Source organism: Trachurus trachurus, assembly GCF_905171665.1.
Source record: "Trachurus trachurus genome assembly, chromosome: 22".
Lineage (NCBI taxonomy): Eukaryota > Metazoa > Chordata > Actinopteri > Carangiformes > Carangidae > Trachurus > Trachurus trachurus.
In genome coordinates this window covers 12,777,320-12,798,102 of record NC_139907.1, presented here as the reverse complement: position 1 = coordinate 12,798,102, position 20,783 = coordinate 12,777,320, and the positions used below count along the sequence as shown (strand labels likewise).

The 20,783-nt window shown below is 41.4% G+C and overlaps 1 protein-coding gene across 2 annotated transcripts in view; it reads left to right on the top strand.

The window, feature by feature from the left end:
* The first annotated feature begins 9,542 nt into the window (after positions 1 to 9,542).
* dph6 (diphthamine biosynthesis 6) overlaps positions 9,543 to 20,783 on the top strand; it is a 57,724-nt gene continuing 46,483 nt past the window's right edge. For both annotated transcript variants that reach the window (XR_014596368.1, XM_083998622.1), the window contains exons 1-3: positions 9,543 to 9,650; positions 9,920 to 10,011; positions 11,514 to 11,698. Coding sequence is in view for 1 of the 2 variants with exons in the window: in XM_083998622.1 (XP_083854748.1) it covers positions 9,628 to 9,650; positions 9,920 to 10,011; positions 11,514 to 11,698 (300 nt within the window). In the remaining variant the exon portion in view is untranslated. The remainder of the gene's footprint in view (positions 9,651 to 9,919; positions 10,012 to 11,513; positions 11,699 to 20,783) is intronic.

Here is a 20,783-nt window from a genome sequence, read left to right as displayed (position 1 = left end):
TTTTCGCTGACATCATCTTGCGGACCCATATATCAGCCAGGAGCAGCATGCTTATGACTTAGTGATACAGGCTGAGTGGAGGACATTGAGCTGTAAAAATTAGCAAGTTATGCCGAGTGAAAAATGAAGCCATCAGAGGGCCATAAGCAGCCAACATTTGTTATTCCAACACATTTATTTCAGGAAGTAGGCTTTGTGGATGTTATTGTTTGTATCATCATTGTCTTTTACTGTGAAATGCATTCCTCAATAGATTTGCATCTATTGTGTATAGGAAATAAGTGGACTACGACAGCGGAATAGTTTTCCATATCCACAGGAAACAAAGAAGTACAGACAGTGCAGACATAAGTTGATAATACCGAAGATTCACACGCAATACGAGACGTGTGTGTGTGTGTGTGTGTGTGTGTGTGTGTGTGTGTGTGTGTGTGTGTGTGTGTGTGTGTGTGTGTGTGTGTGTGTGTGTGTGTGTGTGTGTGTGTGTGTGTGTGTGTGTGTGTGTGTGTGTGTGTGTGTGTGTGTGTGTGTGTGTGTGTGTGTGTGTGGACATTGGTGTCCTCTTTGTTCTACAGTAGGAACAGGCAGATACCAGGCTCTTGAATCAGTGCATTCAGAGCCGTGAAGAGACTTCTTAAAATGGAAGTGAGCAATCACAGTCTTCCATGGACTTAGCTTAACTTGAACTATTCATTCACACTCACATTCATAGACAGTGATGGACAACAATTTAGATGTGTTCTGGAAAACGCCATCTCATCTTCTCTCTCTCTCTTCTTTTACTTCTGTCTGTCTATGTGTATTCATCTCAGGTGTTTAGATCTTAAGAGAGATCTTATGACACTGCAATGACTGTGAGTATCTGAAAATGAGAGCATTTGCTTTTTAAAAAGAAATGCAGGTTTGAGTGTCTGAATGACATCAAAGAAAGCATTAATGTGCATCTCATTCCTCTATCTGTCTTCATTCAGCTGTTTGACTGCAATGAAAGAATCACATACTTCTTTTTATGTGACACTTATTTATACACTGTACCGCTCTTTCGTCATGCTCTGTGTAAGCCCGTGCTGCACTCCTACCCTCCCTAAATTTAAGATGTTGTAAACACACCGCAGTCTCTCTCCTCTTTTGGGTCCCTGGGTCTCTTACGTCTCTCCCGCTGCTCACAGCTGCATCAGCTCCTCTGGGCAACCGCCCAATTGGCTGGGAGTCTGCTGCCCTGACCCTGAACCCTGAATATGAGGGGTTAGCCAAGGGCCAGCGCAGAGGCTGAGGGTGGGTGTGGTGGCGGAGGTCAGGATGGAGGGAGGTCGGGGGTGGGGGGTAGAGACAGCTATTAAACACAACAGAGGAAGGCCCATCAGGATGTGTCTTTTATAGCTGGCTGGTACTTGAAGGCATCAAACCCCACTCCCACAGATGAGAGGCAGGCTAGCAGATGAATCCTGTAAGGCTGGAAATGATGGGGTCAGGGTTTTTACAAGGTCAGGACGAGGTTAGTGGAGGGTCGGGGACTCAGTAATCCCTCCTTTTCAGTCTAGGACATTGGAAATGTGTTAACTCTGCCACACCAATGTGCTCCCACAGTAGGTCTTAACACAAGGTGCCCCAGATGACACAAGAGAATCGTCCTAGATTATTCACTTTCTTGCAGAGAGTTTATAAAAAAAACTGATACCACTTTCATGTCTGCATGGAGAATATGATGGCAAAACCTGATGCCAGTTAGCATAGCAGAAAGATTGGAAACAGGGTAACAGTGGGAACAACAGCATCAATTTCATGAGCTTTATTGTCAGAAAATGTTTCCTAAAGACAAAGCAAAGAGCTCTTTCATTTTAGTAATATAAACACACCCCACATTAAAACCTGGAGCAGTCAGACACCATCTGGGAAACTCTTCAAAATCAGCCCCTGCTCACTGTTGCAATATCATATAGTGATGATATGTTGCTGATTTTTATACCTCAGTGAATGTATGGAGCTCAATGGCTCACCACAGGTACGCTATATATTAAAAAAAGAAAAAAAAAGACTGGTTCTAAAGTAAACTTTGAATCTAATGGACAAACTTATTTAAGCTAACCTTTATCCACCAGCTTGTTCTTACAGCTGGAAATCTGAATCCATGCATCACCACCATCATCACCATCACCATCCTCATCATCATCAACATCAACATCAACACCCTCCAGATGACCCCACCCCACTGACACCTCTTACCCCTTCACAACCCTTCAACCCCAGAGCCCTCCAACCTCTCCTGCCTAACACCGTCTCATTCCTTGTTTCATTTTCATTACGGCCCTCCTGCGGGGACTTGAACTTGTCGCCCTGCCTGAACTGGGGTGACAGCTCACTAAATCACTGCCTTTTAGTGGTTCTGCCCCCTTTTTTATACACTTTAATCACCAGACTCCAGTAACCAGGAATATTGGGCCCAGTGTATGGAATTCTCCTCATAAAAGAAAAGGCTGAGGCCACTGATGTGCTTCTCATGGCAGAATCGCCGCTAAAATCCATCTTCTTCTTGCTGAGACGGTGGTGGGGAATTGATGGAGGCGGGGGCTCTTTCCTACGGGTGACAATCAATCGCTCAGGATCAACAGGTTTTAGGCCGTAAACTTGAGGTCATCTCCTATCTAGCCGACAGTTTCTCATCTGGTGAAGCCAGTGTTAAAGCTGGTGGGAGGCCTTGGATTTTGTTTGTTATTTATGGTTAGTCACAGGTTTAGAAATGGTTCTGAATGATCGGAGGCTATCTTTCACACAGGGCCTGTCAGAGCTTTAAAATGGTTAACCCCCTGTGTACAGACTGTGGCTGGGAGGTGGAGGTAACAGAGGTAATACAAGATGCACGGTGCAATGGAAAGAAACACAGAAACTTTTGTTAATAGAAACATTTTGAATGCATGAATTGATCCAGTCTTGAATGCATATTTCTTCTTCTTTGCTTGTCATCTACATATATACAATATCTGCTTTGATCAATCCCCTTTTCTCAAGGCTCATCCCTCCACTGTCCTCCTTCTCCTTCTCCTCCTCCCCCTCCTCCTCTTCCCTGTATTTCATCTCCAACCCAGCATTAATCCTTATCCTCCCTAAGGAAACCCACTTCGTGCAGCAGCGAGGGTATTTAGAGCCAGTGTTGACATTGGACAGCACGTTAGACAAATATCCCCGACTCAAAACCACAAGACAAATGGCAGACCCAAGCTCGCTGTGTTCTGGCACTGAGTTTGCTGGTCTGGCTTAGCTATGGCCAGCTATTCAGCACAGGTGACGTCTTACTGCATGAAAAAAACTGACTGCTGAGGAGGGTAGGTGGACAGATGAAAGAAAATGTGGGGGCAGAGGAAAAAAATGGGAGAGACTGGTAGAAAATAGAAGGAAAGAAGAAAGATGTGATTAATGTTGAAAAATGAAGGAAACAAAAAGATGCACAATAACTTTGTTTTAGGATGACAGCCTCAAATAATAACTGAATAAAAGTTGGATGTGTGGCATTAACACATTGGCTGTTGCACAAATAATTTGGTAATGAATATATGTGATCTTCAATTGTAAGAGAAAAAATAAATCATTTGTCTCCAAAGACTATATATGTGGAGGATTTTGGAAAATCAGCAACTCCCACAGACAACCAGGTGGTGTCTTTGATTACGGGTGCACGTTACATCATCTAAAGGTGGAAACAAACACATGTACCCACACACAGACAGCACTCACACGCAGACAGGGTGGTGTGACTGTGACAAGCTATCCACACACACTCAACACATAACCACATGCATATACACACACACGCACACTCACTCACACATACACTCTTCAGAGATATGGGGCCCATTTTGACAACCGCCAAGTTGACTTGGCATTGGTCGGACTGGAGTGATCCAAGAAAAGCAAAGCAGACCCACGAGAGGGCTGGGGCTTTTGTGTTTGTGGAGTGTCACACTTCATCATGAGGGAAACCCATAACAGGCCCAGGAAGACCTTTGAAGCTATGGGAGGGGTGTGTGGGAATCGCCTCTGTGGCTACCTCTGATGTCAACTCCAATATTCTGATTGCAGGCTATTTCCTGGATTAGGATTGTGTTTGTCGGCTGAGAGGGAAACTGTCCGAGGATTGTATATCAGAGAGCAGATGAGCTAATTACAACATCCCACCAGACAATTTACAGATTATAGACACTGGCCATTGTAATACTTAGTCTGCTCAGTTACTGTATTTATTTAACAGTCTCTAACAGCAAAGCCAGAATTTATCCTATTGTATACACTGATACATCGGAGACAAGAGAAAAAAAGTCTTAATATAGTCTTAATATAGTATACTATAATATACAGTAGCAAATATATATATAGAGAGAGATACAAGAGTAATATACAGTATCAGTATAATAATGTACACATATGCATTAGTAATGCTTTTAAGGATAGTTTGACATCAAAACAAAAACATTTGCACATATGTATTTTAAGTGTAATAGTTTACTGGATGTGGGTTGCATAGCAACTGGGTTAAATGTCCAGCAGTTTGGATCAGTAAGAGCAAAGTGTTTCTGTAAACCATTAGGCTGAAGGATCCAGTATGTAGAACAGTGCCTGGCAGCAGGGTCAGGTGATAGCTGCGTGCAGTTTGCTTTGGCTGCTTCATAATTAGTGGAATGGTGGTGTACTTTAATGGACCACATCCTTTTGGCCGGTGCTTCATAGGGCTCAACCACTGAAGCCATAATTTGATTCTAGGATGCAAGAAGCAGGGCAAGACAATTTCAAATCAAGGAGAAATATTCAGGAAATTACATTTGTACTTAGGGATGATTTGCTGGTTTGTACATTGGAAAGTCCTTCTTCCTGAAGTACTGGGAAGGCCAGAGAGTGATTTTCTTTTATTCATCTTGATTCATGCAAAAGTTCTCTTTGAGGCAAATTAACAATGATTAAGAGTCAGCTCACAGATGATACACAGTGCAGGATGCACACACTTAATATATTTCATTTCAACACAAACAATTTTTTACTTAAGTAATACTTTATAATTTATTATTCTTGAACCACAGTTAGGAATTTCTTAAAACGCAGTACATCTTAATGATGGTCTGTTGGTCGGTCAATTCATCCAGCACTTTGGTCCAGAATGAAATATCGCAGTGACTACTGGTTGTATTGTCATGAAATCTGGTACAGATATGGAAACATGCCTCAAGAGGATGAATCCCACTGACAATAGTGACCTTTGACTCTTGACTTTTCCTCCAGATCCACCATGAAGCTGACATTTTCGACAAATAGTGAAATATCTTGACAGTTTTTGGATGTATTGCCCTGAATGTCCACTTATATCGATTAAATGTCTGAGCTTGATTGGAACACTTGGCCAAAACTCAATTTACAGCTTTGAAATAATTCTTTATGAAAACAATACAAAACACATCAGAGTTATATTGTTTGGTTGTTTGTTTTTTTAATTCTAAATTATGCATATCATCATTTATCACAGATGTGAAAAAACACTTAAATTAAATGGGTGCCAAATCAATACAGGTTGGATCAAAATGTGAGATATAAAACAAGTAGCACTGAATCAGCACCCTTCTGAAATGAATCTGAACGGTGCTTTTCTGAGCCGAGATATTTATTATTTTGAAGACCAAATAATAGCTATCAGCAGAATGATCTCAGGGCTTTCACAAAAGCACAGCAGTTTATGAGGCAAAGCATATTTCATCCATTTTAATGCTTATGTAGTTTAGAAGCCAAATGGAACCAGGGTAAAAGCCAGATTTTCATTTGGGGATTTAGCAGGAAAAAAACTCAATTACTGTTTGCAGACTGGGACTGTTGTTAAGGATGATGCCATGATCAAACACAATTTGGATCAAACCACGACTTTATTTCACATTCTCTCACATTTCCAATCAAGGACCGATTAGCCTCAGACATTAATGAGCCTACTAATCCATTTGGGCCCCTCGTGATAACAGTTAATTGTCTGTAAAAATGTGTACAGATCCCCGTTTGGGTTGTTTACTAACTGATTTGGATGTGGTTAGACCCTAAAGAGGTATCATTATGTTGATAGTTCTTTGGAAAATGAGCCCCTGATGGAGGCAACACCAGAGTGGAGTAGATTTAAGAATACACAGTACTGCCGTTCACTTGAGTACAAATTTATCACTATCTTAAGATAACATTTGGCTGTCATCTGCCCCCATTAAACTTCATCTATAATTAGAGTTTTCTGATTTGCTCGCTGCAGCATAGTAAAGGAAGTTAAGATTTTTTTATGTAAACCTCAGACATTTGGACAGACTTTGATTTACAAATGTAAGTTCCAGGAAAAAAAAGAAAGTGTGGAAACTGGACCACCGGATGATCCAGGCAAACGGCTTAATTTGGCACTCCATCCTCTATGTCCTCTGCTTCATGTTTGTGGCTTGGTTGAAACTTAAATCCAAATTACGGTAAAATTCAAATCCAATTTGTGTTCTGCATTAAGTCAAAATAAGAACTGTATATTGGCTTGAGTTGTAGCAGAAAGTTCTTTCTGACAGCAGTTACTAATGTTTAGCTAAATGGGAGGAAATTGGGGTTACTGTGTGACAAGGTTTGCTGCTCAGATTCTCGTTAAAGGTCTCTCACAGAATTAAATCTTATAATATTGATTTTTTTTTAAGCTCAGCACATGTGTGCCTAAATGAATAATATTCTGCATCTCTTTAATGGAAAATCAATCTCAAGTATATTCAAACAGGATTGTTGCAGTTATATGGATTTGGACAATTTAAAACCAGGTGCAGGGCTGTGGTATATCACTGTGACTGTGAAATTTGTACATACCACTGTGGAGCACCTGCTTTGTAGATATAGTAGATTCACATGAAAATGCCAATTTAACTTCAAACATTAAGGGGGGGGGGGGGGATTAAGGGTTGTCAGATAATCTAAACACAAGATAATACAATGTTAATGATGAGTAATAACATCTTACTAAAATGTCCAAGTATAGAACTCAGACCCAGTTGATAAAATCCATCTGCTTTCACTATGTTTAACATTTATTGGTGATTCCTTCATTTTGTCTAGTCTGCCGCTACACATTCAAAAATTATAACATTTTGAAAATAGATTATTTCTAAACTGTGCCTGTTGCCTGGGTGTTTTTTTTTTTTATTGTTATGAAACGTCACATTTTTTACCTTTTTTCTGGACACATCACCGGCAAAATGTTTCACAAGTAGCTGCAATCCACTCTGCCTATTCAGAAAGAGGTATGATGCACTGTGTTTCAGTGCAGCATGTGTACCTGCTTTGTCATGTTGTCGAAGGGACCAGAAGTGTGTATGTGTGTTTGTATTCTGGCCACTCAGCGTGCAACCTTGGCTGGCCTGTTCTGACACTCAATTTATCGTCTTGTGATTTGAGGCCTTAGTTTCTCATTACATCCAAAGTTTTTGTGTCCTTGTGCGACAAAAATTAGTTTGTGTGTCTGTGTAAATCACCTGTCATATGCACATGCTCCTTTAAGAAAAGGCCAAGGGTGTCATTTGATTCCTGCTGCCTTGCTTTCATATTTATGCGTCTCATATTCACGTCCATTGGCTGTGTCTCAGTTGGGCTATCCATCAACACTTTTTATCCCCATCGCACCAACAATACGGACATAAGATGCTCTTTTACGTCAGCAAAATGCTGCCACAAATAAAACCAGAACAACACACCTCTTTATTTGTCTGGGTAATAAACTACATAAATTAAAACTGATAAGCGACAAAAATTTGCATTAGTCATATTCTATGGGCTTGGGCTTTAATGGAAATGACCAGAGGCTGTGAAACTGTTTTATAAAGTACCCACAAACCTGGAAAACACAGGTGATATATTAATGAGTTTACAAAACTGAAGGACAGCCACACCCAAGGGGATGTGCCCTGCTCTCCCTAAGACAAGGCCATTTTTCAAACCAACATGTCAAAGAAACAGTTTGAAAACTATATCACTCATCCTGTCAAATAAAATTTCCAACATACTGTGAAATATTCATTACACAAATTTATTTGTGTTGTTTGTTGTCATGGTGCTTGTGTTGGATTTTGGTTTACCTGCCCAGAGACGGAGAGGGAATGAAATGAGCTTTCATGCAGGTTTTTATTTGTATAGCCACAGAATAATTAACATGCAATAAACCAGGAAAGAAGGGAGAAATCAAACTAAAGGAACAAGGAGCGAAAGAAAATATGCTTAATTCAAAATATCACATTGTTTATTTAATTATCTCTTTATAAAAGAAGGTAAGAAAGAAAGAAAGTAAAAAATCAATCATATTAAATCACCGATTTGCACTAAATCAACAGCATATTCCAGTTAGAAAAGTAATCTGTGCACTCAGTCTGCACTGCCTGTACCACAACACAAATAATGCTCTTCTGCAGGGTGTAGATTTTGTCATATATTCAGGAAGAATAAAACATAAACAAAACAAAAACAAAAAAGGGAACCTAGTTAAAAGCGATGGGATGAAGAGACGTCTCTCTCAATTTTGTACTCTCAAACAAAATCAGTTGCCTTTGGCCTGCTTAGGGGTAGAAGGTGAGGGAAGCACACAAAAGCAGTGCAATTATTCTGCTCTGGCACAACAACAGAGAGCAAAAAGAGCATCAAAGGCTTTCCTCTGAGCAAAATAGGGCTCCCTCAGAGGAAAAGCGCAACCTGTGTGTGAATACCAGTGCATGGACTTTTGGTCCTCTCTTGAGACACAAGAGGCAAAGGATGTGTGTGAGTGTCAGTATTAGAGGTAGGCTGATTACAGTGTAGTATAGCATATCCTGATGTAAATGAATTATTTAAAAAAGAAATTCTTGTGACTATAGTTTATCAGTGAGAGTGGAAGAAAACACCTGCAAACTCCCTGTTTCACATGTTCAATATGATATTCACATCGAAAATGCTCAAAAACCACATGTTTTTCATATTTATTCACATAAAAATGTATCCCATGTAGCAGTACGTGAAATAGAAGTTTTCACATGTGATGTCTTCTATGTTTTAAAATCTAAATTGTGCCCACATGCTATGAACGTTAAGTATGTTTCATATTTGTTTGTTCCTACATAGGATATAAAACACATGCATTTTTTATGTATTTTATTTTCATTAATTATTTTGCTGTTAAATTTTATTTTTTATTTTTTGTATGTTCTTTCAATGATTTGTTTTGAACCCTCTCACAGTCCAGCCAGCAACAGAGTGATTACAGTATGTGCACAGTTTAGTCTAAATTAACACTGTGTATTTTTTCAATCAAATATTTGTAATTATTATACTTGCATTATTAACTTTTTTAATTTGTCAATACTGTACTTTAGTATTTTCGTGTCTGTTAAGCAAATTGTGCGTTTCATAAAGAGAAACAGAGATATTATTAATATTTTTTGTATTATTTTATTATTTTCTGTCAGGCATCTTACAGGGCACCCCGGTGAAGAGAAGGGGTCCTTTGACAACCCGGAAGCTTCACTCTCACATGTTGTTGTGTACATGCACCGGCTGCTGAGCACAGTTCCCACTCTTTCTACAATTAGAGTCACTTCTGTTTGACTCTTGGGCCAACAAAATAAGAAGATGAAAGTGGTCGCGTTGATAAGGTAGTCGCGTTTATTCACTCTAACTGTCTCGCGTGTATAGGCATCACTGATGTTTTTATTATCATGAAATATAACTGAATCTCATGTGATAACTTGTCCCTGTTAAAAGAAAGCATATTTTAGCCACTGCATCAGCTCCAAACAGGTCGTTAATGCTGCACTATATTCCCAGATAACACTTGATGTACGTATATAATGTATAGTCTGTGTCTTAATGATTCAAAACACACAGCCTTACATCTGTGCCTATTTCTCATACTGTGTTCCAGTGGGGGCAAAGACAGCTGCTACAACATGATGCAGTGTGTTGCTGCCGGCCACCGGATCGTAGCTCTGGCCAACCTGCGTCCTGCTCACACAGGTGAGAAAAGATGCTCTGTTCAGCTGTGATCTGCAGGGGCAGGCTGGGATATGTGGGCCAGCCAGCTGCACTGACTGCTGCACACCAGGAAACTGAGAGCAGGGCACTGCAGAAAGGAATGAACTTTATGTAGGAACTGTAAGTGACATGCTATATGTGCAGGTTTACCACAAAACTTCAGCTGGGTTGAATACGTCACTGTGCACATAGTTCAAATCATTAACATTAGCATTATTCCAACCTTCATGTTTTAAGCTTGCTCATACTCACAGTTTAATTCATTTACACCCAGATACCTGTTTACAACCCCGATGTCATGCACTGACCACTGAGCATCTCCACTGAAGGAGTTAGGGCAGGCATGGGCAAACTATTCCACAAAACACCAGTGTGGCAGCCAAGCAGCAGCACGCCAGACTCATTTAATCAACTGATCTCAGTCTTCAGACAGTTGATCGGTTAAACTGTGTGCTCTTGGTTGGTTGAAACAAAAACCTGAAGCTACACGGCCCTTTGAGGAATGGTTTGCCCATGTCTGACTGATTTACAGTAGGGTGTAGTTTTCTTGCTCAAAGGCGCCACTGTGATGGTTTTGAGAAAGAGGCAAATGCTGCTGTTGCACTTCACGCACCCAGATTTATTCTGCCAGTTTTTAGGGGTGGGTCCAGTAACTTATGGTATAGGCACCACTTTTACTAACAAATCAATCAATTCAATTCAATCAATTTTAACTTTTCAATATTTCTTTCATGACTGAAACTGTGAGGCAGTCTTCACTTAAACTGATTTTTTATTTCAGTAAAGCAGTTTTTTTTTTTTTTCTTATAAAATCTGTTTTTATTTTGGCTTGCCTAGATCTTAATGGTGTGTCACTTTTCAGTGAAGCAGTAACTGATTTAAAATTCCTTTCCAAACCAGTGTTTTTCATCTGTCCTAATAGGGCATTTTTTTTATACTGAATGTCTTACCCCTCTTCATTTGTGGCACTAGCTTGTGCTTGTTAATATCCACTATTTGTATAGGCTATCTTGTTAACTAATCTAAAATAGTCTAAAATAAAATAATATATTTGTTGACTGACAACAGATGAATCTTCTATCATTTTGATAATCAATCAGTCAGAGTTAAATTTTTCTGGCAAATTGCCAAATATTGATTCATGTGCCCACAGTAAAAGGATTTTCTGATATTGGTCTATCTGTGGCTATTGGGCTGTTGATCAAAACAGACATTTGAAGATGTCACCCTTGGCTCAGTTTTACAGCTCAAACAAATAATCAATTTATCAAGAAGATAATCTGGAGAATTACCAGGAATAAAAAAAATAAAATAAACAATGATTAATTGTAGTCCTAATCTACAATGATGTTTATTCACCCTTAACTATTTCACAAGGAATTGTAACATCACAGCCTGTGGATTTCCGTGTACTCGTCTTTTTTCAGATACATGATAAACGGCTTGTCATCATTCTCTTAAACACGTTTTCTTCTGTGCTGCAGATGAGTTGGACAGTTACATGTACCAGACAGTGGGCCACCAAGCCATAGATCTGTATGCTGAAGCCATGGATCTGCCTTTATACAGACGAACCATAGAGGGCTCCAGCCTAGACACCAGCAGAAACTACACTAAGACAGACGGGGATGAGGTGGAGGACCTGTACGAGCTGCTGCACCTCGTCAAGGTAGGCCTATGTAAAGTTACTGTAAAGGATGTTACTATCTTATCAGTGTGTCTTGTCCACAGTGTTTTAATGTTACCTCTAAGTTATACACTGCTGTCCCCATTCTTGCCACCTGTTAAACTGAAGCCAAACATTTAACTGTGCTGTTGCCTTGGTGGATGTTTAGAAAACAATGCTGATGTGTAAAAGATAAATCTCCCCAAATGTATCTATTCATTTTCCTGGCTCTTTGTCATTTTGTAATGGGAAAATCCAGGATTGTAAGGATGAATGATGCATGTCTCTCAATTTAAAGTGTCATTTGAAAAAAATTGCAAGAACATCCTAGTATCTTCATCCGCTCTACGTAAAGCTTCATTCAGTAATCTGAATTAAATATTCCACAATTTGCATATTTCTCTGGCATCAATATCCCCTTTGGAACAGCACACTGTCACTTATATTGTTCCATTGCATTTTGATCAAACTATTTTTTAAATATATTTTACATATTTTCCATGTATTTGTGTGTAATATGTGCTTATTAAAAAATGCAGGAACTTCAAATACACAGAGATTCAGTCCCACATACGGTACATAAACCTACATGCACAAATATACACACGCATGAAATACAGCACAGAAGCTGTAGGCAGCTGAGGGAGCCATCAATCAAATAGTGAATTTTATTTGGAATAGTATCATAATTACATCAACTCTCTGTTGCAATGCTTTGTCGAGTGTACACAAACGTAGCCACCGTTTTGACTGGCCACCACTGACATATGCTTGACTGCTTTTTAGTGAACAAGCTCTCAGAGCACTACTAAACGTCTCATCTCGGCTAAGGTTCATGACATATGTCACACTGCTGAGATGTTTTACAAGTCATTCTCTGTGGATTCAGAGTCACTTAGTAGCCCATCAGCACTGTCTCGAAGAGGCTCTGCTTGTCGAGTTTCATCTGGCCTGCTGTACACTAACAGTCCTTAGCACCTATTTTAAAGTGCAACCAAGTGGCTCCTGAGATTAAAAAGCCATGTTAGTGCTTTTAGTCTGTCTTATTTAGTATGTCTTCCACTTTCAAAGTAGACTAAGTTTTCTTTTTATCTGACTCTGGGAAAATAGTGTGCCTGTTGTATCAGCTTATCAAAGTTTTATGTGTGAAGTTGGAATGAGGTGCCCTTCAACAAATGGCTTCACAGGAAAAATTCTATTCTTTTTTTTTTTTTATCTCACTTGACAGTGGATCAGATGCAAAAATTAATCACCCAATTAATATTTCATCAAATACCACTTTTGCTAGGACACCGAGAAAATATTCATTTGATGCCAAATTATGTATGAGACCTCGGTGGTCCGATGTGGTGCAGGGTGGCTGACTGACAGGGTTGAGACCAACTGTGTGCATGTTTACCACACCGCCGGCACTGCCTGCCTACCTGACCGCCCGCAGCCATGAGGCAGCTACCTGGACGCACACTTAGACAGCAGCAGCGGCTCTCCCTGCTGTCAGTGCAAACACGGCGTGGGGATTGATCCCGTGCAACACTTTCTCACCCCCACATAGACCTCTCATTTTAGCTCGCAGCGATAAAAATGTAAGGGGCTTCTTATGAGAAGGTGGGGAAGAGTTTGTTGTTGAGATGGGAGTTGACTTGACGTGGTATAAATGAGAGAAATCTGGGGGAGCGTGGTTTTTCCTGTAGGTCTGTGTGAAGACATGTTCATCGGGAGCAGAGGGCTGCTCCAGGGTCCCTGCGTGTCCACACACCGCTTCAGTGGCGTGGGCCAGTCAGCCTGCCTCGGGGCATTTCGCGCCCTCTGCCTGACTTTCTTTGTTGTCTTCTTTATAAATCGCCAGCTTTACACATGCAGCTACATGAGACAGCTCTCGCTCGTGTGTTTTCTTGTGAGCGCTCGCGTTCACACACAACAAAATACATGGTTCTCATAACTATTCACAGTCAAATAGCAGATGTGTCTCCAGTTTGCGATGCAATATGCCATCTCTGCCTGTGGTCAGGGCTCTAATTGCAAAAGGCTGCTAATTTCCCATTTCCAGGGCTTCTCTGGTCTGACCTCACCAGTCAGACAGGCCATAGATCATGGCAGTTGGACTCCCATGGGGCCCTCGTGGGCTAGCAGACCTCCAGTCGTCTCCCCCGTTTACCCCTCTCGCCGTCATCAACAGACCTTCACCGTAAACAACAGGCTTCCTCCCTTGCTCACTGAGTGATGTCAACCATAAGAATACAACTTTCCCATCTCAAATTTCAAGTCGCTGCTCTCTGTAGCTATAGTTGGCATTCTGACTAATCGGGAGATTTACTAACTTTTGCCATTTGTTTTGCACTGCAGGGTAGTTAACTTATGGAAATCAATGCATTCCTTGTATTAAGAACCTCACAGTTGTCACAGCATCTCAAATCTCGCCTTAAAATGTCACAGATTATGGTCACATTCAGTTATGTTCATTAGATATGCCTCTCTTACGACTTTATATTTATTAAAAAGATGTTTTTTTCCCCAGCATAAAGTTTGTGGTGTTGTTGATTAGTGAAGGAAATGATAGAGGGGGGTGGAAGGGAGCAAAAAAAAAAAAAAACACTTCTTTTGATAATGAGCTGTTAAATCACCCTCACTGAAAAAGAACAGTTTTAGCATGAAAAAACGTGTTCTGTTTGGAAAGTGTGATATTTTGAAAGATTCTTTCTAGCAGTTTGAATTAATTAGAAGTTACAAGATTATATTTGGCAAATGACACTTGAGCATAGATGAAAGAATTTTTTTTCTCAGATCTGGAGTTGATGAGTTTTAAGTGGATATCTCCCCTCTTCCTCCTCCTCCTCCTCCTCCTCCTACTTTGCGAGGCCGGCAGCGTAGTCATAGCATGAGCCAACAGTGCCATCTACAGACCGTTCCCAGAAGCTGATAAACCAAAGAAAAGTTTGGCCTCTTGAATGTTTGGAGCCATTCAAAAGATTCAAAGGGAGAGATCATATTCTTCAGAACCATTGTTGATAGAGGAGGAAAAAAAAACACAATTATAATAGGAAAAAATGATCCGTCCATCCCCTGGTAGCAGTGATAATGGCAGAATGACAATGTGGCTCTATCCTCGGCCCCTTTGCTCTCATCGCTGCTTGTGAATGGCACCGTGTCTTTGAAGTGTGTAACCTGATCGACATGCAAGCCACAGCATCCCATCCGGCTAGGTGCTGATCTTTGAACCCGCTCTTTGAGGGGGAGAAATAACAGTTTTGTCAGCGGCTAAGGGGGAATCTTTCAGTTTTGGACATCTATGGCAGTAAGGATATATTTTCATAGGGTGGATCCTGTCGAATCGAAGATAGAAATTAAACATGTAAAGGTAAACCTTCATAAGTTAAAAAATACTTGATTTGTATCATGTAATTTGATATAGGTAAATGTGCTCTTTCAAGAAAAAAATATTTCCTCCTGTGTCTGCACATACTGTAGGTTTTTGTGTCTATACTTCATGTGTGTGGTTGGTCTGCTCTCCTCTGCTGTGATCTGCTCTGATGTGTGATACAGATCAGCAGTGTCAGTCACCCCTGGCTGTAACGCCAGTCCCCCCGAAGGCCTGCAAAACTCCTCATATTAGTCATATCACATCCCTCAAGTCCTTTATCCTTCCCTCTGTGCTCTGTGACCTGACACAGTGGCTCTTTATGCCCCGTGACCCTGCTTGTGTGTGTGTGTGTGTGTGTGTGTGTGGGTGGGTGCGTGCACACGTGTGTTCAAGGTCAGGTCAAATCGGGCCTCTGTTACATGATAACAGGTCTATCTCTGTTCTCCTTACACACCTCTGCCTCTCTTCTTTTCCCCCAGTATGCTTTCTTTCAGCACTCTACAGCAGGAAAAAGCGCCCTCTCTCTCTCTCTGCTTTCAACCATGTGCACCTCTTTCTCTCTCTGCCAAACCCACTGTACACCGCCATTTTTTTTTTTTTTTAGATGACTTTCAGCAGACAGAGCGTTTTACAACACACAGATGTTGCACCTTGAAAGCAGCACTATATGGCATGAACACAGTGTTGTCTTTTAGAAAGCTGCACCTGGAGCTTCAATCATTTGATGTGGTAGCAGATACTGTTTAAAAAAAAAAAAGATAGTGACTCTATTGCTGTAACTCTGCAACCTTTGAGCTGATGAATAAAGACAAAGACATTTAAGCTCATTAGAGTGATGAGGAACAATAGATGATATCTATGCACACGTTCCTTTCTGCCAGCTCTAATTAGTGGCACTGTGACATCTCTGTCATACTTAGACCCAGCTTTGAGAACGATGGAAATGTTACGTTCAAATCTAATTTCTTATCCTGTAATGTATATGACTTTTCTCAAGCACAGCTTTTTAAGTTTATTTTTTTTGACAGCTGATATTGTGGGTCAGTTTATACCCTAATTCCTCCCTTTATTTATTTATTTTTTTAATCAAACCAGTATTTTTTTTTTTTCCTGGAGTTGTCTGGAAAAAGTCTTGGAGAAGCGCTCTGAGACCTTTGGCCTTTGTAGATGAAACATTCCCTCCTGTTTTAACACACACACCAAGTGTGTTAAAACACCTTGTTTTTAGTGAGATAATCCCTCTTAAACGTACACTCTCTTCCCTCCCCATTCCCTATTTCTCCTGACCTTTATTGCACACACATACACACACACACACACACACACACTCACCCCCACTCATCCTCAGTCTCTACGGCCTCTCCATTATCGACATCAGCAGACAAGAGTGGGGCCCTGCGAGATCGCAGAGGCAGTCTGTCCACAAGTCCAAACATTCATTTTCATTCTTCCTTCTCCCTCGTTTCTTCTATCTTTTCTTTTACTGGCATCTTTGTCTCCATTGTATTGTCCTCGCACTTTCATCTGGACCCTTCAGAAGCCTGGCACTGCGTTGTTGTGAGTGCCCTGATGGAGGTGCATCCTGCTGCGAGGAAAGGAGGGAGAGGAGAAAGAAAGGAGCAGAGAGGAGGAGGAGGAGGAGGAGGAGGAGGAGGACAGCAGGCTGGCTGGCTAGCTGGCTGGCTGGCAGGCAGAGGAATCTCCAATTGAACCAGCAGCTCTGCGGTATTGATTAGGGAGCTGAGGTGTTGTGAGACAAGTCGTCGAGGAGGGGTGTGAACTATGAAGGTGGGGGGAGGTGGGTCAAAATCAAACACGCAGCCCTTCTCTGATTACCGGCATGGTGCCGCATTAGGCTTACATTGGGGGCTCAACAGGAAAATGGATTTCTTTAAAAAGCTGCTTAATACATAAATCATGACCTCTGGGGTCACAGCGAGGGTTTAGGAGATCCGATCAATAACAAAGTTAATGCAAGCTTGTTGTAGCTGGTTTGTGGTGCACAGAGACCTCTAAATTGTGTTATTGGAAGTAGCTTACAAGCGCTCTAAGACCGGTGGATAATCACTTTGTAGAAAGTTTGTTTTATTACATTTTCAGCACAAGTTCAGAGTGCCTTATTAAGTATATATTTCACCGCGAGCTAGTATAGATTCCCCCCAAACAGCTGTCTCTCTGTGTCGCCTCGCCATGTGATAGCCATTGTTATCTTTTCCTTTGGTCTGAGACTGCTTGTATTTATGTTGGTCGACACAGTGGCAGTGGGGTTGAGATTGCAGGCTTGTTTTGCACATGAGGAAGGATAGCATTAGCGCTGAGATAATGGCGCTGTGTATTGTTCGCTGGCCGTGTGGAAGTGGTGGGACAGGATCTATTAGATGCAGGCCCATTTCCCTCCAACTGACTCTAACAGTCCCCACAAACATTAGATAAAGAGCCTAGCCTCAAGCCTTTGTAATTTGTTTGTATTTTTCTGCTTAATGTACTTTGCTCAATCTTGTTTAGCGATGATGGAAGCTGATAGCCTTATCTCGCCTTGCCAAGGGCATGAGCCACTGCCACTGCTTGGTTGAACATTGTTTCATTGAAGAACATGTATGTGTTTATGGCCCTTTTGTTTCTTTTTTTTGCCTGATTTTTATTTTGATGCTGGGTGGGTGAACTGCAGATGTATCTAGAGGTTATTTTCATTTGAGCTATTGGGTAATATGTTATTTTATGTGCTCATGTAAATAAACCATTATGGAAAGTGTATTGTTATCATTTCTATCTTTTGTTTGAGTGTTCATATTAAAAATTAAGGGCAATCTGGGGCGGTGTTTAGCTCAGTTGGTAGAGCACCCGCCCCATGTGTTGAGGCTATAGTCCTCACTGCAGGCAGCCCCGGTTCGAATCCCGCGTCGAGCGGCCCTATCCTGCGTGTCATTCCCCCTTCTCTGCCTCCCCATTTCCTGTCACTCTCAACTTGACCTATCAAATAAAGGCATGAAAAGCCAAAAAATATATACTTAAAAAAAAAAAATTAAGGGCAATCTGTGTTCATTTTCTAGTCCTAGCCGATCTCTTTTCTCATTTAATTGTCATCGTGCAGTTTGTTATGTTGTTCATCAGAATGCATTTGGATTTCTTTTTCCAAATATCTTCCACTTTTGATCATCGGAGTTCACTGTCACCCTTGATGAAAATATACTGTATTTTTTACTTCTCATTTTGAGTTCATTTGAAAAATGTTAGCTTACTTTTACTTTCTTCCAGCTGCTAACTCAGTTCTCCATTTGGTTCCCTTCCAAGCCAGTTTTTTCTTTTTTTTCACTCTGCAGTCGTGTAAAGGTGTGAAGGATGATCCTGCCATTTAAGAAAAACAGAAGTCAAAGAGGAGGCTGGACGTGTAATGAAACCTTTTAAACTCTCCAGCGTCAACAGCCAGTCAGACCCAATACTGTCTGTCTCAGGACAGACAGCTGAGGAATAGTTGCTCTGTCTTTCAACTCCCTGCCATTCATCTACTCCAAAATTAAGAGGGCTTTTATGTTTTGTTTTGTGAACCATTCCCCACAAGAAATATTTGTGGCAGGCCCCATCACCTCCCGCAGCTAAAGTCATAACCAGCCGTAGAAAAACACTGTCTGGAGTCTGGAGAGTGGGTTAAACCAGCATCACTGCTATATTTTCTTCTAGTCTCTCCCAGGGGAGGGAAAAGGAGGGGGGGAGTGGTGGGGAATGAAGGGAGTTGGTGGGGGCAGGTGGGGGGGTATGTGATGTCTGTTGGAGCTATGGAGGATAGAGGACAGGAGAGCCAAGATGCCAAGAGCCTGGAACCTGACCTCACCAGAAAAACATTTACATTTTGGAGTGAGTGTGTGCGTTTGTAGGCGGCTGTGTGTGTGTGTGTGTTGGTGCGTGCACGCGCATATACACCCTGTGGACGAGGCGGTTGTTACGGACCATGAAAAGCAACTGACATAGTTTACCTCACTGTGGCATGAGACTCCGTCTTTGATTTTTGTCCTTTTCACTTTTTCTTTTTTTTGGAAGCAGCTTCCTGTCTCAGACGCTCAAACACTCTCTCCTCAGCCAAGTGGGAATGTTACTGTGACAGAGCTGGGATTATGCCCTACAGAAAACTTTTTTTTTTATTATTGGAACACCTTATACTTTTAATAGTGAGAGGAGAGACCATGAGTGTTTGGAGGAAGTTACATGATTTTCTGTCATCCAAAAAAAAAAAAAAACCTCCCAAAACAGTTGATCATCTAAGACTAGAGAGTGATAATTTGTTTAGTGTAGAAACAACCTTTAAAATATTGCATTTTTAAGAGCCAGTAATAACTAAACTTGCTTGCTTGAATTGCAAGTATTCATGGACATACAGTACATCGATAAATGACCTTATGTCTCCCCGCTGCTTCCCAACATTTAGTTTTCCATGCGTGTTGATATGGAAAGCCTCCTTGTCCTTGGCCTGCTGAAACCAGGGCTTTGTGCTTGCTTTGGCGAAGGCCCTCTCCCTCCCTGCCTGACGACTGGCTGCGCCTGTGTTTACGTAACCATATATATCTGAGAGGAAACTCGTGAAACGTTAATCTCTCTACTTTTTAACCCTGATGAATTTCTACATTTTCCAGCTGTGCGGCATGGCATATTTATGCTCAGGCTCTATCGCTGAAAACAGCTCTGTCATTGTAAATGAATCACTATCCAAGACTAAAGAGAGTGTGTGTGTGTGTGTGTGTGTGTGTGTGTGTGTGTGTGTGTGTGTGTGTGTGTGTGTGTGTGTGTGGTGTGGTGTGTGTGTGTGTGTGTGTAAACTTCAGGCTAGAAAACTGTACAAACACAGGCTCGGCTGTGAAACGCTGCAGTAGTACCTTCATGGATAAAAAAATCTGCAGCTTCTTCTTTGGATCCGACTCCGAGTCAGTGCACATGGGTCTGTCGCTTGTCACATTTCTCTGGCTTGATGAGCGTCGTTCACTCATCGCGTTGACGAGACAATGTCCAATGTCACATCCTCTGTTGACTGGTCACACCTGCATCGTGGCCTCAGCGGAGGGACAATACTTTCCCCACTTATTCTGCTTCCTCTCTCTGCCCTTCTTGTAACTCTTGTTGCTGCATCATCTCTGGAACCGGCCGGGGCATTTAGGTTTATGAGCAGCTGGCTTTGTGAGTCGTTTGTTTTTCTTATTCCACTACTCTCTATGGTTGAAGACTGACACGTGGTGAGTCATCTCGCCTGCTCATCCACAAGCACAAAGGAAGAGCCCGTCTTTCAACAGCTGCTTCAAACAGACAGCCCCACCAATTTACTGAGGGGAATGTCTCTGAAAGCTTTTTAGAACGAGGTTTTGGCCCATGTTTGTTTTACAAAGACATTTGCTAAGCTTGCGTGTCCATTTGTTGCTTTATTTTTTTTGATGGATCAGACGTCGGACATTGTGTTTCAACCTCAGAGTGTATATAAGCAGTATATAATCTTAAGCATTTGGGTCTAACATAGAACAGTATCAGTGGTATGCATCCTGTACCTTGTGCTCACCTCCTCCTCACCCAAGCACTGCTTTACCAACTCTGGGAGTCACCTTGGAGTGAAACGGTCTATATGGAATGATAATGAGAATGCTGATTTAAAACAAATAAGCAGTGTCTCCCCCTGGTAAGCTCACCCTAAGCTTCCTGTCAGTTTGGCATGTCTGAGTTGTCAGGACAGCAACAACACGCCCCGGGATGTCC